The following is a 17130-nucleotide window of genomic DNA, read 5'->3' on the forward strand; positions in this document are numbered from 1 at the left end:
TAGGCATTTAATTACCTTAATTAGTTTATTCTGGAGATTGTTTTCATATCTTTTTACCTAGGATTTTCTTGCTGGATGACTTTGTTGTCTATCTGTTCTTTGACATTCAGTTCAGCTTATTCTGGAGACCACTAGCTTAGGTTTTGTTTAACAGAGCAGAATTTTTCAGTTCTTGTTTTCTTGTTTCTTGCCCTGCCTGTATGGTGACTTTTCCCCCCACCCTTAGGAGGGTCTTTGTAGGTATTACAGACCCCAGCCAGATTTTCCCAGACCAAACTGGCCTCCTGTCAGGAGGAAAGAGTCACCTGTGTCAGTTTTCCCTGAGGGTGAGACCCTGCACGTTGAAAGACTTTCCTGTGACGTCTCTGGACTCTGATTTTCCTGTCCTGCCCAGTATGTGGTGCTTGTCTGCCTACAGGTCCCACCAGCATAAGATGATGGGCTTTAACTTTGGCAGACTCTCCATGCTGACGGCATGGTGGAGACAGAGGTGAGGTTGTAGGCTTGTTTTAATGGCTTCAAATTACCAAGCCCTGGTAATTTGAATTCCTTGAGGGAGGGAATTCACCTGAGCTTGGCCCCACCCCTACCCAGGGAAGGCACAGACTCCTGACTTGCTCTCAGACAAGGTTGTTTCTGCCTATGCCTGGGGCAGTTGCAGCCTGAGAAGCCCTGCCACTGTATCCAAAGGCAGTCAAGCCTTTGTAGAAACACAGCCACAAAAAAGAAAGAGAAAAATCCTTCTCAGAGCAGGACCCCCGTTCCTCAGGTTTGCCAATGAAGAGCATAAGTTGGTATGTTGCTTTGCATATCTTCAGATACTGTGTGCCCCTTCCTTTGCTTCAGGGTCCAGATCCTTTCAAAGTATTGTGTGCTATCCGATCCAAAAAACCTGTTTATTTTTTGTCTTTTTTCTTTTTCTATTAGCTCTGCCCCCTTGGTGATGGGACAAAAATCAGCAACCTCTGCTTTGACCAGGTTTAGCTGAGCTGGGGGCCTATTTTTGGTAGTCAGAATTTGTGAATTAATTCCTCAGTTGAAGCTTAGTTGTGCTCAGCCCCTGCTGCTGGTAAAGTCCCTTTCCTTTCCCCTCTGGGAAGCAGCCAGTGGGGGAGGGGTGCTGGCTGCTGCGACTTGGGACACTCACGGTTCTGGGGGGAGCTCGCAGCCAGTCCAACTGATCCAGACTGGGGTACACTGTGTGACCGGTCACTGACGTGGCCCCAGCAGTTGTTTTGTACTGTTCCTGGCTATTTAGTAGCTGTTCTGGAGAACAAACTAAATCCCTCACCTTGCTAAGCCACCATCTTGGCACTCTCCCCTAAATGGTTTTCCCAGAAAGTATAAAATTGAGGACTTCTGAATAGTATGCTTGTTGCTGAGTATTCTTTCATCAAATGTTTACTGAATGTTCACAGAGTGCTGGACACTGATGTATGCTAGGGTAACAGTGAGAAACAAAGGCACCCATCCTCTTTATGATAGCCCAACCTAGAAGAAATACAGGCATGGATGGAAGTAGTCAGCAGCACAGAGACTCTACTCCTGTAAGGATTGGGGGAGAGGAAGTAAAACCTTCTCCAGAATCATAGTATAAGTTCAGTAAACCTGTTTGCAAAAATAAAACTTATATTCTTTCTTTGAATCAACTAAATGAGACTAAAGCAAGTTCAATATATTTTTTTAATTGAAATCATAGAAGAACTCTAGATTATATTGCTGCATGATAAAATTTTATGATAAAAGTTTGCAGGTTTTGGTTGTGGGGGTTTTTGTTGATAATCCTCATATTTTTGAGAGTTAATGGCACCTAGAGATCCCTATATTACAGTCTCCTCATTTGAAGAATGGCAAAAGGAAGAGATTTGACAGGTTAAATGTTTTCCACAAGGTAGTTCAGTGAGTTTGTACCACTGGGTCCAGTGTCCAGACTCACTCAGTGCCCCACAACTTACAGCCTCTTGGGTTGATGATTATCAATGGGGGAAAAGGAAAAGTATGTTTTATAGATAATTAAGTGAGAGTATGGGATTTCTTAGTTAAGCTAGCTCCTCTGGGAAACTATAAAACAAATCAGGTCTTTGGTTTTAGGGCTGTTTATAAATGACTACATAACTAACAAATGATAGATTTGTTTTATTATTTTTCATTTCAGAGATTTAGATTCTTGATAAATTTGGCTCAGTAAATGTTTTTCAATGAATGGTTAAATACATTAAAGACAATCAAATACAAGGTCATTTTCATAAAGATTCTGGTTTAGGTACTGCTTTTCCCATGAGTGAGAAGCATATGAATTTTCTTTGAACCCATTTTGAATGCCAAAATGATTTTAGAAAGCTCTTTTTTTTCTGTTAATGTTTTAACTCATATATAGAGCCTGGAGATATTGGTGAACACTTTATTTTATAGCCTTTAAAACACATTTGCAGGTACTACGACCTGGTGTCTTATGGTTTCTAAGGAATTTGAATGATCCAGATTTTAACCCAGTACAGGAAATGATCCATTTGCCCATTTACAGGCATCTTCGAAGATTTATTTTGTCAGTGGTAAGTGGACTTATTAACTGTTCTTTTAATAAAGTGTGTTGCCCTTAGATTTATTTTGTCAAGGTGGGGGGGGGCATGTAGAGTATATTGAATAACATATTATATGCTATGAGACATAGGTGTCAAGTAGTTGTTATTCATTACTTTGTTAAAATAAATGATATTTAATAAAGCAAAATGCTTTTTCTTATGTGGTATAATTGATTGGTACATTAAGTATCTCTTAATTATATTTAATTTGCATTGGAACAGTGGAGACTTGTTAATGGCTTCTAAATTAAACTCTTAGAAGCATCTCACAGTGTCTTCCCTACTTGGATAAAATTAGTCATACCTGATTTTTACAAAATAAAATTCTAAAAGCAATATTGTGCCCCTTAGAAACTTCTGTAACCATTAAAATGGGTAGCGTCTCATATATTTACGGGTGATTTTTAAATTGCATGTGATTCTGCACCTTCATTATTTTAAGTTTCCTGCTCTTGTCACACACCAAGCAGTGATTGTCCTTTGCAGTTCTGTTGTATCCCTTGTGTCATAGAGAGAGAGAGGCAGAGGATCCTATTCCATTCTTCACGCTGTAACTCGGGTATAGTACAGAGTATGAGAACACTTGGGGCCTTGAGTGGTCTGCAGACTTGGATAGCGTGTGGTTGGATATGCTCTGAGATCGGCCCTCCTCTCAGCGGAGAGTTACTGAAAGTATTGTCGTGTCCTTTTTCTCATTGCAGATTGTCTTTGGCTCAATTGTCCTCCTTATGCTTTGGCTTCCTATACGTATAATTAAGAGTCTGCTCCCTAATTTTCTTCCATATAATGTCATGCTCTACAGGTAAGTTTTAAAAATTTGGAATAGTTTTACTAATTTATCCCTTGTTAGGGAATTGTTATTCTGATTATACACATTTAAAACATTCGTTTCTCATGGTTATTGAAAATTTCCATATAGTAAGATTTTACTATGTTCTGGATCACATACACATTAGTTTAATGGTTGTTATTTTCCAGAGGAAGACTTTTTCTGCTACTGAAATTTTTTTCCAGGACTGGAATGACTTATCATATGATAAATGATAGTTTGTAGTGGCATTATCATTACATGAAAAGTACATTGTAAGGAATATAGCCAAAATTGCACATTAATTATTGATTAAAAATAGAATACAGTGTTTATGGATCAAAAACATTTTTTTTGGTTTAGAAACTTAAGTCACTTGGAAACATAGTCTTCCTCATTCCTCCAGTGTTCCCTCTTTTGAGTGATTTGCAGTACTCCCTCATTTACTGAAGCCAGAAATCTGCCAGATGAATTGGATTTCTTCCTCAGATTTATTCCCATCAGTCTTTAAGTCTTGTCAGTTCTTCCATTAGTCCTCTGATCTAACTAATCTAGCTTGGTTTACCACTCACTACCTTTTTTTAGGCCTTTCTCTTGTTCTCCATTTATAATCTACCCTCAACGTAACGGCTTCTAGTTTAGACTTTCTAAAACCAGTTCCTCCATAATCTGCATGGCCACATCCAGCTCATCTAGAATAACGTGTAAGGTTTGGCATAATCTCACTCTGCGTCCTGTCATTGTCAAGGATGAATTCTGTCTAATTATGCTAAAGTCCATTGAGTCTCCCATAAGTGGCAGCTGTTCTCTGTCTTTCCTTCTGTTGGGAATGTTCTTCCCTGTGTTTCCCTGGCAAGCTCTTAATATCCCTCCTTAAGATTCAGATCAAGGTTTTATTTTCCAAGTTGTTCTCAAACTTGAGTAACTCATCATTTCCTTCTTTAAAGTTGTCTCCACTGTTATAGTACCTGTTTCTTGTAGCATCTGTTGAATTATTTTATAAGTGTTTGTCATTTTGTACATGATGGTGGAAATAATTTTTAACTTCCTTAATGTCTTGCATGGGACCATGATTGTCAATGAAAGAAGTTTTGTTGTTTCACACATAGTGAAAACTGGAAATATTTATCTCCCAGTTAGTTTAAGTGGCTGGAAAAATGCCAGTAAATGATTTAAAATGCAGTATTACTTTATAGCATTTTGGATTATTACTCTTTAGCACTGGAACTTTATATTTTTGTATTTAAGATTTTTGTAGATTTGACAAGTGGTTTCCTAATTCTTACCTCATTCATATAGTATATATTTTGAATCCAGCCATATTGAAAATCAGGAAACACAGGTTTCTAGCTTCATGTATTTTTGGCAGAGAACCATTTTGATAGTCATTTATTAGCTAGAAGTGTAGCAAAATTTCTGTACTATGTAAGTGTTTAGTTCATTCCCTCAGTGAAATTGAAGGCCCATCATATGTCAAGTACTATTTCTAGCACTAGGGAAATGTTTTAGTTTGCTAAAGTTGCTGGAATGTAATACTCTAGAAATGGAATAGCTTTTATGAAGGGAGTTTCTTGTGATGCAAGTTTACAGTTCCATAGAATGTCCAAACTAAGGTATCCAGAGAAGAACTTCAAGAAAGGCCAGTGTTTGTCACGTCGGAAGGCATTTGGCTGGTACCTGCTGGTCCTCATTCCCAGTTCCTTTGCTTCCAGCTTCTGATACCAGTGGTTTCCTCTCTAAGCATCTGTGGGCCTTCATTTAGCTCCTCTGAGACACAGCTCTGGGTATCTGGCTTGCTTAGCATCTCATGGGAAGGCACATGATGATGTCTGCAGGGCTCTGCCTGTGTCTAGGCATCGTCTCTCTGTGTCAGTACTCCAAGCATCTCCAAACATCTGTGTCTCTGTCAGCTGGGAAGCAACTGTTCTCTAAGTGTCTGCATCTGAGGTTTCTCTAAAATGTTACCCCCTTACCAGGACTCTGGTAAACAAATCAACACGCACCTTAAATGGGTTGGTCACACCTCTATCTAATCAATAGGCCACACCCACAGTTGGTGTATCACATCTCCATAGAAACAATCCAGTCAAGATTTCCCACCCTAAACCATATATATGACCCTACAAAATTGGATCAGGTTTAAAACATGGCTTTTCTGGGGTACATAATAGTTTTAAACCAGCACAGGATGGAATGGATTAAAACAGATTAGCAAAAAAATCACTGTCCTTGTGGGGCTTACATTTTAGTGGGAGAGAGAAAGACAATAAAATAAATTGATAAATGTAGTATGTTAAAGGGTTGTAAGTACTGTGGGGAAAGCAGTGTAGGGAAAGGGGATTAGCGTGGCTAGGAGGGTGAAGACCTGGGGAGGTGACATGGAGGAAAGAAAGGCCTGAAGGAGTAAGGGAATGAGCCTTGCAAACACCTGAAGCAAGAGTGTTCTGAGCAGGGGTAGAGCAAGTGTAGAGGCTCCAGGTCTGTTTGAGAACTAGCAGGGTTGGTGGTTTGGCTGGGACAGAGAGAGGGTAGCAGGGTGATTGAATGTGGTCAGAAGAGCTCATGGCAAGCCAGATCCAGGAGAACCTCACAAGCCATTTTAGGACTTTGGCTTCCACTTGCGTGAGTGAGAGGTCTTGAAGAGTTTTGAGCAAAGGAGTGATCTTAGGTAGGTTTAAAGAGGGTTGCTATGACTGCTGTGACGGCAAGAGATTGGATTGGGGTGGCCCCATCAGGTAGGAAAACTGCTAAGAAGATAATGCAGTAATCCAGGTGAATGATGTGGGGGCTTAAAGGAAGATGATAGCAGTGGAGGTAGTGAGAAGTGGTTAAATTTAGAATATTCCTAAGTACAGCCATCAGAATTCTCTGGCTATTTGAATATAATGTTTCCAAAAGAAGGGAGGGGGTGGGCCATGGTGGCTCAGTGGCAGAGTTCTTGCCTGCCGTGCTGGAGATCCAGGTTTGATTACTGGAGCCTGCCTATGCCAAAAAAAAGAAAAGAAGGGAGGCAAGGTGGCTCCAGAGTATCTATTTTGAATACTTGGAAGGATGGAGTTGCCATTTACTTAGAATGGTATGTGAAGGAAGAGGGAGCCTGGAGAGATGGGGTCTTGGAAGCTGCTTGATGGAGAAAGTATTTTGAGAAGGGAGTAAGCTATCATGTAATTGCAATTAATATGGCAAGCAAGATGAGAACTGAGACTTGACCATCGGATTTAACAGCACAAAGGTCCCTGGCAACCCTTATCAGGAGAATTTTGGCATAGCTTGGGAGGAAAGTCTCACTGGACTCAAGAGGGAATGTGATGAAGACAGCGAGCTCATTCAGTGCCTCATGGAATTTCATTGTAATCCCATTAAATATTTCCAGATAATATAATTATAATGGAAAATAAAATTCACATTATAAATCATGGCTCTTCTTAATTATCTTAGTGATGCACCAGTGAGTGAACTGTCCCTTGAGCTACTTCTGCTTCAGGTTGTCTTGCCTGCATTGCTTGAACAGGGCCATACAAGACAGTGGCTGAAGGGGCTTGTGCGAGCATGGACTGTTACTGCTGGATATTTACTGTAAGTATAGGCAGTTGGCTCCTCAGATGTATCATTTGAATCAGTTTAATAGCCTTTCTGAAAAAGTAAGCTCCATGCCCTGCTCAAGAAAAATTAGTTTTACTAAATAGTGATTTAGCAATGTCTTACAAATGTATATGACTTATTGCCAGGAATTTAAAATTTTTCTTTTTCATTAAATCATTGTCCTTCCCTTTATGGAGAATGATTGTAAAGAGTTTGCTGCTGGCCCAGGTTGTTTCATTTCATTGCGTAGTGTAAAAAAAAATTTTTTTGTCAGTACATTACGAACAGCCTAACTTACTTTATTTTAGAGCTGGTGAATGAGCTATTCTTGGCTTTGGTGTCTTATTTAGTCAGAATATATCATTTACTTACTTTTTTCAAGCTTTGCACATTATGTACTTATTTAAAAGTTGAGTCTTTGTGAGTTAAAATATTTGGCATCTAGTAGATAACTTACCTTGAAATATGGATTTGCTTGTATGTGATTGTAAAAGATCTTAAATACTCACAGAGACTATTTTGTACGTTGTACTTTTTTTGGTAACTAATTTCTCCTCAGTTACTGGCTGAATAATTGATAAAATAAATGGAATTTATGGGGTATTCTACAATTGATAACTGAATTTTAAAAGTTTTAATTTAAAACAGGCACCAACATTTAGTCTGGCTTCAGGTAAAATAGTACTATGTACAGATTCTACTTGTACATTTTTCACTCTTAGTGGCAATTATTAAGAATGTAAAATCTATGTCTGCCATGTTATTCACCTGAAATGGAAATTTTCACTGATGTAATTTTTATACAGAGATCTTCATTCCTATTTATTGGGAGACCAGGAAGAAAATGAGAACAGTGCAAACCAGCAAGTTAATAATAACCAGCATGCTCGAAATAACAATGCTATTCCAGTGGTGGGGGAAGGCCTTCATGCAGCCCACCAAGCCATACTCCAGCAGGGAGGACCTGTCGGTTTTCAGCCTTACCGTCGGCCTTTAAATTTTCCACTCAGGGTAGGTACTATATACTATAAACCAGAATTCTGGGGTTTTTTTTTTCATGTTTCTATTGAGAATTATTGCTGTTATGATACAGTGGTTTGTTTAAACATCATTTTCTGTCAAAAAGCTATGTTATGCTAACCTCATGCAATAAAATATATGTAAATCTGATCAGTTGAGTAAGCTTGTCAAATTATAGAGCTTGGTCATAGAGTTGAAGTTCCATGTGTTCTGGTTTCCTTTTTTTTTTTTTTTAATTTTTTATTAATTAAAAAAAATTGCAAGAAGCACAAACATTCCCAACACATACACGCAGCAATTCACAATATCATCACATAGTTGCATATTCATCATCATGATCATTTCCCACACATTTGCATCAATTCAGAAAAAGACATAAAAAGTCAACAGAAAAATAAAACAAAAACAGAAAAAAAAAATTTTATCTACTATACCCCTTACCCCTCGCTTTCATTGATCACTAGCATTTCAAACTAAATTTATTTTAACATTTGTTCCCCCTGTTATTTATTTTTATTCCATATATTCTACTCATCTGTTGACAAGGTAGATTAAAGGAGCATCAGACACAAGGTTTTCACAATCACACAGTCACATCGGGAAAGCTATATCATTATACAGTCATCATCAAGAAACATGGCTACTGGAACACAGCTCTGCATTTTCAGGCAGTTCCCTCCAGCCTCTCCACTACATCTTGAATAACAAGATGATATCTACTTGATGCATAAGAATAACCTCCAGGATAACCTTTCGACTTTGTTTGGAATCTCTCAGCCATTGACACTTTGTCTCACTTCCCTCTTCCCCCTTTTGGTCGAGAAGGTTTTCTCAATCCCTTGATGCTCAGTCTCCACTCATTCCAAGATCTCTGTCCCACGTTGCCAAGAAGGTCCACACCCCTGGGAGTCATGTCCCACGTAGAGAGGGGTAGGGTAGTGAGACTGCTCATTGTGTTGGCTGGAGAGAGGGGTCACATCTGAGCAACACAAGAGGTTCTCTTGGGGGTGACTCTTAGGCCTAAATTTTAAGTAGACTTGACCTGTCCTTTGCGGGGTTAAGTTTCATATGAACAAACCCCAAGACTGGGGGCTCTGCCTATAGCTTTGGTTGTCCACACTGCTTGTGAGAATATTAAGAATATCAAGAATTCAACTTGGGGAAGTTGAATTTCTCCCCGTTTTCACCACTCTCCGAAGGGGGCTTTGCAGATACTTTTCCACTCACTGATCGAATCACTCTGGGATTCATTGGGGCATCACTCTGGACAAACCAACAAAATCTGATGTCCTACCTGAGATTCTAAGTACTTATGGCATTCAATCAAACTATCTACATAAGTTATATTAGGAAATACACTAGTCAAAATATTAATTTTGTAACAAATAAACATTTTTTGCTTTAGTCTCACACAGAAGGTGACATTTTAAAATATTAATTACCATCTATTTTCAGTACCCTGCAATAATGACATTCCTTTGTTCTTCCTCATGCAAAAACGTTTTTAAAATTGTACCTTGTACATTTCACTGTTATTATACACTCTAGGCATTCCTAGATTATACCGTCTCAATCTTTGACATCTGTCTTTCTGATTTCAGTATGTCCCCAGCCCTCCTCCCTCTATCATTCTGACATGCAGCTTCATTCAGTGTTTTAACATAATTATATTACAGTTAGGTAGTATTGTGCTGTCCATTTCTGAATTTTTGTATCCAGTCCTTTTGCACAGTCTGTATCCCTTCAGCTCCAATTATCCAATATCTTACCCTATTTCTATCTCCTGATGGTCTCTGTTATGAATAAAATATTCCAAGTTTATTCACTAATGTCAGTTCATATCAATGAAACCATAGAGTATTTGTCCTTTAGTTTTTGGCTAGTCTCAGCATAATGTTCTCAAGGTCCATCCATGCTGTTGCATACTTCATAAGTTTATTCTGTCTTAAAGCTGCATAATATTCCATCGTATGTATATACCACAGTTTGTTTAGCCACTCATCTGTTGATGGACATTTTGGCTTTTTCCATCTCCTTGCAATTGTAAATAATGCTGCTATAAACATTGGTGTGCAAATGCCCGTTAGTGTCTTTGCCCTTATGTCCTCAGAATAGATACCTAGCAGTGGTATTGCTGGGTCATATGGCAATTCTATATTCATCTTTTTGAGGAACCGCCAAACTGCCTTCCACAGTGGTTGCACCATTTGACATTCCCACCAACAGTGAATAAGTGTGCCTCTTTCTCCACATCCTTTCCAGCATTTGTCATTTTCTGTTTTGTTGATAATGGCCATTCTGGTGGGTGTGAGATGATATCTCATTGTGGTTTTGATTTGCATTTCTCTAATGGCCAGGGATGTTGAGCATCTCTTCATGTGCCTTTTGGCCATTTGTACTTCCTCTTCTGAGAAGTGTCGGTTCAAGTCTTTTTCCCATTTTGTAATTGGGTTGGCTGTCTTTTTGTTGTTGAGTTGAACAATCTCTTTGTAAATTCTGGATGCTAGACCTTTATCTGATATGTCGTTTCCAAATATTGTCTCCCATTGTCTTTTTACTTTCTTGATGAAGTTCTTTGATGCACAAAAGTGTTTAATTTTGAGGAGTTCCCGTTTATTTCTTTCTTTCTTCAGTGCTCTTGCTTTAGGTGTAAAGTCTATAAAACCGCCTCCAATTATAAGATTTATAAAATATTTCCTTACATTTTCCTCTAACTGTTTTATGGTCTTAGACCTGATGTTTAGATCTTTGATCCATTTTGAGTTAACTTTTGTATAGGGTGTGAGATATGGGTCCTCTTTCGTTCTTTTGCATATGGATATCCAGTTCTCTAGGCACTATTTATTGAAGAGACTGTTCTGTCCCAGGTGAGTTGGTTTGACTGCCTTATCAAAGATCAAATGTCCATAGATGAAAGGGTCTATATCTGAACACTCAATCCGATTTCATTGGTCAACATATCTATCTTCATGCCAGTACCATGCTGTTTTGCCCACTGTGGCTTCATAATATGCCTTAAAGTCAGGCAGCGTGAGACCTCCAGCTTCGTTTTTTTTCCCTCAAGATACTTTTCGCAATTCGGGGCACCCTGCCCTTCCAGGTAAATTTGCTTATTGATTTTTCTATTTCTGATAAGTAAGTTGTTGGGGTTTTGATTGGTATTGCATTGAATCTGTAAATCAATTTAGGTAGAATTGACATCTTAACTATATTTAGTCTTCCAATCCATGAACATGGTATGCCCTTCCATCTATTTAGGTCTTCTGTGATTTCTTTTAACAGTTTCTTGTAGTTTTCTTTGTATAGGTCTTTTGTCTCTTTAGTTAAATTTATTCCTAAGTATTTTATTCTTTTAGTTGCAATTCTAAATGGAATTTGTTTCTTGATTTCCCCCTCAGATTGTTCATTACTAGTGTATAGAAACACTGCAGATTTTTGAATGTTTATCTTGTACCCTGCCACTTTGCTGTACTGGTTTATTAGCTCTAGTAGTTTTGCTGTGCATTTTTTCGGGTTTTCGGCATACAGTATCATATCATCTGCAAACAGTGATAGTTTTACTTCTTCCTTTCCAATTTTGATGCCTTGTATTTCTTTTTCTTGTCTAATTGCTCTGGCTAGAACTTCTAACACAGTGTGAATAACAGTGGTGATAGTGGACATCCTTGTCTGGTTCCTGATCTTAGGGGGAAAGTTTTCAGTTTTTCCCCATTGAGGACGATATTAGCTGTGAGTTTTTCAGATATTCCCTTTATCATTTTAAGGAAATTCCCTTGTATTCCTATCCTTTGAAGTGTTTTCAAAGGAAAGGATGTTGAATTTTGTCAGATGCCTTCTCTGCATCAATTGAGATGATCATGTGATTTTTCTGCTTTGATTTGTTGATATGGTGTATTACATTAATTGATTTTCTTATGTTGAACCATCCTTGCATACCTGGGATGAATCCTACTTGGTCATGATGTATAATTCTTTTAATGTGTTGCTGGATTCGATTTGCTAGAATTTTGTTGAGGATTTTTGCATCTATATTCATTAGAGAGATTGGTCTGTAGTTTTCTTTTTTTGTAATATCTTTGCCTGGTTTTGGCATGAGGGTGATATTGGCTTCATAGAATGAATTAGGTAGCTTTCCCTCCACTTCAATTTTTTTGAAGAGTTTGAGCATGGTTGGTACTAATTCTTTCTGGAATGTTTGGTAGAATTCACATGTGAAGCCGTATGTATGGTCCTGGACTTTTCTTTTTGGGAAGCTTTTGAATGACTGATTCAATTTCTTTACTTGTGATTGGTTTGTTGAGTTCATCTGTTTTTCTTCTTGAGTCAAAATTTGTTGTTCATGCCTTTCTAGGAAGTTGTCCATTTCATCTCATTGTTGTATTTATTAGCATAAAGTTGTTCATAGTATCCTGTTATTACCTCCTTTATTTCTGTGGGGTCAGTGGTTATGTCTCCTCTTCCATTTCTAATCTTATTTATTTGCATCCTCTCTCTTCTTCTTTTTGTCAATCTTGCTAAGGGCCCATCAATCTTACTGATTTTCTCATAGAACCAACTTCTGGTTTTATTGATTTTCTCAATTGTTTCCATGTTCTCAGTTTCATTTATTTCTGCTCTAATGTTTGTTATTTCTTTCCTTTTGCTTGCTTTGGGGTTAGTTTGCTGTTTCTCTCCAGTTCTTCCAAGTGGACAGTTTATTCCTGTATTTTTGCCCTTTCTTCTTTTTTGATATAGGCATTTAGGGCAATAAATTTCCCTCTTAGCACTGCCTTTGCTGCATCCCTTAAGTTTTGATATGTTGTGTTTTCATTTTCATTTGCCTCGAGATATTTAGATTCTCTTGTAATTTCTTCCTTGACCCACTGGTTGTTTAATAGTGTGTTGTTGAGCCTCCACATATTTGTGAATTTTCTGGCACTTTGCCTATTATTGATTTCCAACTTCATTTCCTTATGATCTGAGAAAGTGTTTTGTATGATTTCAGTCTTTTAAAATTTGTTGAGACTTGCTTTGTGACTCAGCATATGGTCTATCTTTGAGAATGACCCATGAGCACTTGAGAAAAAGATGTATCCTGCTGTTGTGGGGTGTAATGTCCTAGAAATATCTGTTAAATCTAAATCATTTATTGTAATATTCCAATTCTGTGTTTCTTTATTGATCCTCTGTCTAGATGTTCTGTCCATTGATGAGAGTGGGGAATTGAAGTCTCCAACTATTATGGTAGATGTGTCTATTTCCCTTTTCAGTGTTTGCCTCATGTATTTTGGGGCATTCTGGTTCAGTGCATAAATATTTATGATTGTTATGTCTTCATGTTGAATTGTTCCTTTTATTAGTACATAGTATCCTTCTTTGTCTCTTTTAACTGTTTTACATTTGAAGTCTAATTTGTTGGATATTAGTATAGCTACTCCTGCTCTTTTCTGGTTGTAATTTGCATGAAATATCTTTTCCCAACCTTTCACTTTCAACCTATGTTTATCTTTGGGTCTAAGATGTATTTCCTGGAGACAGCATATAGAAGGATCCTGTTTTTTAATCCATTCTGCCAGTCTATGTCTTTTGATTGGGGAGTTTAATCCTTTAACATTTAGTGTTATTACTGTTTGGGTAGTACTTTCCTCTACCATTTTGCCTTTTGTATTTTATATGTCGTATCCAGTTTTCCTTCTTTCTACACTTTTCTCCACACCTCTGTCTTCTGTCTTTTCGTATCTGTCTCTAGTGCTCCCTTTAGTATTTCTTGCAGAGCTGGTCTCTTGGTCACAAATTGTCTCAATGACTTTTTGTCTGAAAATGTTTTAATTTCTCCCTCATTTTTGAAGGACTGTTTTGCTGGGTATAGGATTCTTGGTTGGCAGTTTTTCTCTTTTAGTAATTTAAATATATCATCCCACTGTCTTCTCGCCTCCATGGTTTCTGCTGAGAAATCTACACATAGTCTTATTGGATTTCCCTTGTATGTGATGGATTGTTTTTCTCTTGCTGCTTTCAAGATCCTCTCTTTATCTTTGACCTCTGACATGCTGACTGGTAAGTGTCTTGGAGAACGTCTATTTGGATCTATTCTCTTTGGGGTATGCTGCACTTCTTGGATCTGTAATTTTAGGTCTTTCATAAGAGTTGGGAAATTTTCAGTGATAATTTCTTCCATTAGTTTTTCTCCTCCTTTTCCCTTCTCTTCTCCTTCCGTGTCCCCCACAACACGTGTATTTGTGCACTTCATATTATCATTCAGTTCCCTGAGTCCCTGCTCTTATTTTTCCATTTTTTTCCCTATAGTTTCTGTACCTTGTCGGATTTCAGATGTTCCGTCCTCCAGTTCACTAATTCTAACCTCTGTCTCTTGAAATCTACCATTGTTTTTTTCATCTCTTCTGCTGCATCTTTCATCCCCATAAGTTCCGTGATTTGTTTTTTCAGACTTTCCATTTCTTCTTTTTGTTCATTCCTTGCCTTCTTCATATCCTCCCTCAATTCATTGATTTGATTTTTGATGAGGTTTTCCATGTCTGTTCATATATTCTAAATTAGTTGTTTCAGCTCTTCTATCTTGTTTGAACTATTGGTTTGTTCCTTTGACTGGGCCATATCTTCAATTTTCCTGGTGTGATTTGTTATTTTTTGCTGGCATCTAGACATTTAATTACCTTAATTAGTTTATTCTGGTGATTGCTTTCACTTCTCTTACCTACGATGTTCTTGCCAGATGAATTTGTTGTCTATCTGTTCTTTGACCTTCAGTTCAGCTTTTTCTGGACCTCTAGCTTAGGTTTTGTTTAATAGAGGATAATTTTTCAGTTCTTTTTTTCTTATTTCTTGCCCTGTTTGTGTGGTGCCTTTTCCCTCCCAACCCTTAGGAGGGTCTACGCAGGTATTATAGACTGGAGCGGGGTTTTCCTGGACTTAACTGGCCTCCTATCAGGGGCAAGGAGTCACCTGCGTCAGTTTTCCCTGAGGGTAAGACCCAGCAGGTTAAAAGACTTTCCTGTGAAGTCTCTGGGCTCTGTTTTTTCTATCCTGTGCAGTATGTGGTGCGTTTGCCTGCGGTTCGTACCAGCAAAAGATGTTGCGGCACTTTTAACTTTGGAAGACTCTCCCTGCTGGGGGCATGGTGGAGACAGAGGAGAGGTTGTAGGCTGATTTTAATGGCTTCAAATTGCCAAGCTCTGGGGTCTGAATTCCTTGAGGGAGGGATTCCACCTGAGCTGGGCTTCACCTCTCTTCTGGGGAAGGCACAGGTGGGAGACAGCCCTGAAAGCAGCCCGTTTCTGCCTATGCCTTGGGCAGTTGCAGCCTGAGAAGTCCAGCCGCTGAATCCAGAGGCTGCCAAGTCTCTGTAGAGACACAGCCACTAAAACCTCCATTTCCTCCCCTTTCCTCTTTTTCCCTGAGCCCAGTGAGCCACCTCTGCCTTGACCAGGTTTAGAATCTCTTTCCTTTCCCTCTGGGAAGCCGCCTGTGGGGGAGGGGTGCCGGGCTCCGTGGCTTGGGGAACTCATAGTTTTGGGGAGGCTTGCAGCCGGTCCAGCTGGTCCCAACTCGGGTACGCTGTGTTTCCAGTCACTGACGTGGCTCTGGGAGATGTTCGGTACTGTTTCTGGTTATTTAGTAGTTGTTCTGGAGGACGAACTAAAACGCGCACATTGCTAAGCCGCCATCTTGGCCCCTCCTCTGGTTCCTTATTTTTGAGACAGTATCAAAGTTGCTAGAGTAAATAAGGTACTGACATTGCTGATAGATTTCTGTTGTGTACCAGGAACTGGAATGGGCATTTTAATATTTTTTCCCCCATTTAATCCTCATCTAAGTACTGTAAGATCTGGTTTGCTGATGCCATGTTTATCTCGATGAAACAGAAGATCAGATTAAGAAACTTGCCTCACCACCAAGGGATTGAGAAAACCTTCTCAACTGAAAGGGGGAAGAGAGAAATGAGACAAAATAAAGTGTCAGTGGCTGAGAAATTCCAAACAGAGTCAAGAGGTTATTCTGGAGGTTATTCTTATGCATTAAGTAGATATCGCCTTGTTACTTAAGATGTAATGAAGAGGCTGGAGGGAACTGCCTGAAAATTTAGAGCTGTGTTCCAGCAGCCATGTTTCTTGAAGATGATTATATAATGGTAGAGCTTTTGCAGCATGACTGTGTGATTGTGAAAACCTTGTGCCTGATGTTTCTTTTATCTAACTTATGGACAGATGAGTAAAACATATGGATTAAAAATAAATAAATAATAAGGGGAACTGTGGTAGTTAGATTCAGTTGTCAACTTGGCCAGGTGAAAGCACCTAGTTCTGTTGCTGTGGACATGAGCCAGTGGTAGGTGAATCTCATCTGTTGCTAATTACATCCGCAGTCGGCTAGGAGGCGTGTCTGCTGCAATGAGTGACGTTTAACTTAATTGGCTTGTGCTTAAATGAGAGAACGCAATGTAGCACAGTCTAGCAGCTTGGCATTCCTCATCTCAGCACTTGCAGCTCAGCCCAGGCCCTTGGAGATGGAGAAAGAAATCACCCCGGGGAAAGTTGTTGGAACCCAGGGGCCTGGAGAGAAGACCAGCAGAGACCATCCTGTGCCTTCCACGTAAGAAAAGAGCCTCAGTGGAAAGTTAGCTGCCTTTCCTCTGAAGAACCAACAAAATAAATCCCCTTTTATTAAAAGCCAATCCGTCTCTGGTGTGTTGCATTCCGGCAGCTAGCTAACCAGAACAGGAACCAATGTTAAAATAAATTTAGTAGATTGAAATGCTAGTGATCAATGAAAGGGAGGGGTAAGGGGTATAGTATGTATGAAATTTTTTGTTTTCTTGTTATTTCTTTTTCTGAATTGGTACACATGTTCTAGGAAACGATCATGATGATCAATATACAACTATGTGATGAAAAAAGAGAATGTTCATATTGTATGTTGATTGGTTTTACTAATAAAAATTTTTTAAAAAAAGGAACTTGCCTGACCCTTGGTCTCTAAACTATGATTTGGAATTTTGTCAGAAATGTAAATTGCTGACCACTGTATGTATTCATCCATGCTCAGTCTGATATTTTAGATGACCTTTAATAATTTTATGGGCTGGTGACATTATTTTAAAACTTGGCCTTAGTTTCTTCTTTTACAAATTTGGGCATGATA

At 38.7% G+C, this 17130-nt stretch overlaps 1 protein-coding gene across 3 annotated transcripts in view; it reads left to right on the forward strand.

Annotated features, from left to right (window-relative positions):
- Positions 1-17130, forward strand: part of MARCHF6 (membrane associated ring-CH-type finger 6) — an 85883-nt gene that overhangs the window by 49010 nt on the left and 19743 nt on the right. For all 3 annotated transcript variants that reach the window (XM_077116854.1, XM_077116853.1, XM_077116852.1), the window contains exons 16-19: positions 2433-2552; positions 3284-3384; positions 6829-6966; positions 7779-7983. In XM_077116854.1, the coding sequence (XP_076972969.1) occupies positions 2433-2552; positions 3284-3384; positions 6829-6966; positions 7779-7983 (564 nt within the window). The remainder of the gene's footprint in view (positions 1-2432; positions 2553-3283; positions 3385-6828; positions 6967-7778; positions 7984-17130) is intronic.

This window comes from Tamandua tetradactyla, chromosome 9, assembly GCF_023851605.1.
Source record: "Tamandua tetradactyla isolate mTamTet1 chromosome 9, mTamTet1.pri, whole genome shotgun sequence".
Lineage (NCBI taxonomy): Eukaryota > Metazoa > Chordata > Mammalia > Pilosa > Myrmecophagidae > Tamandua > Tamandua tetradactyla.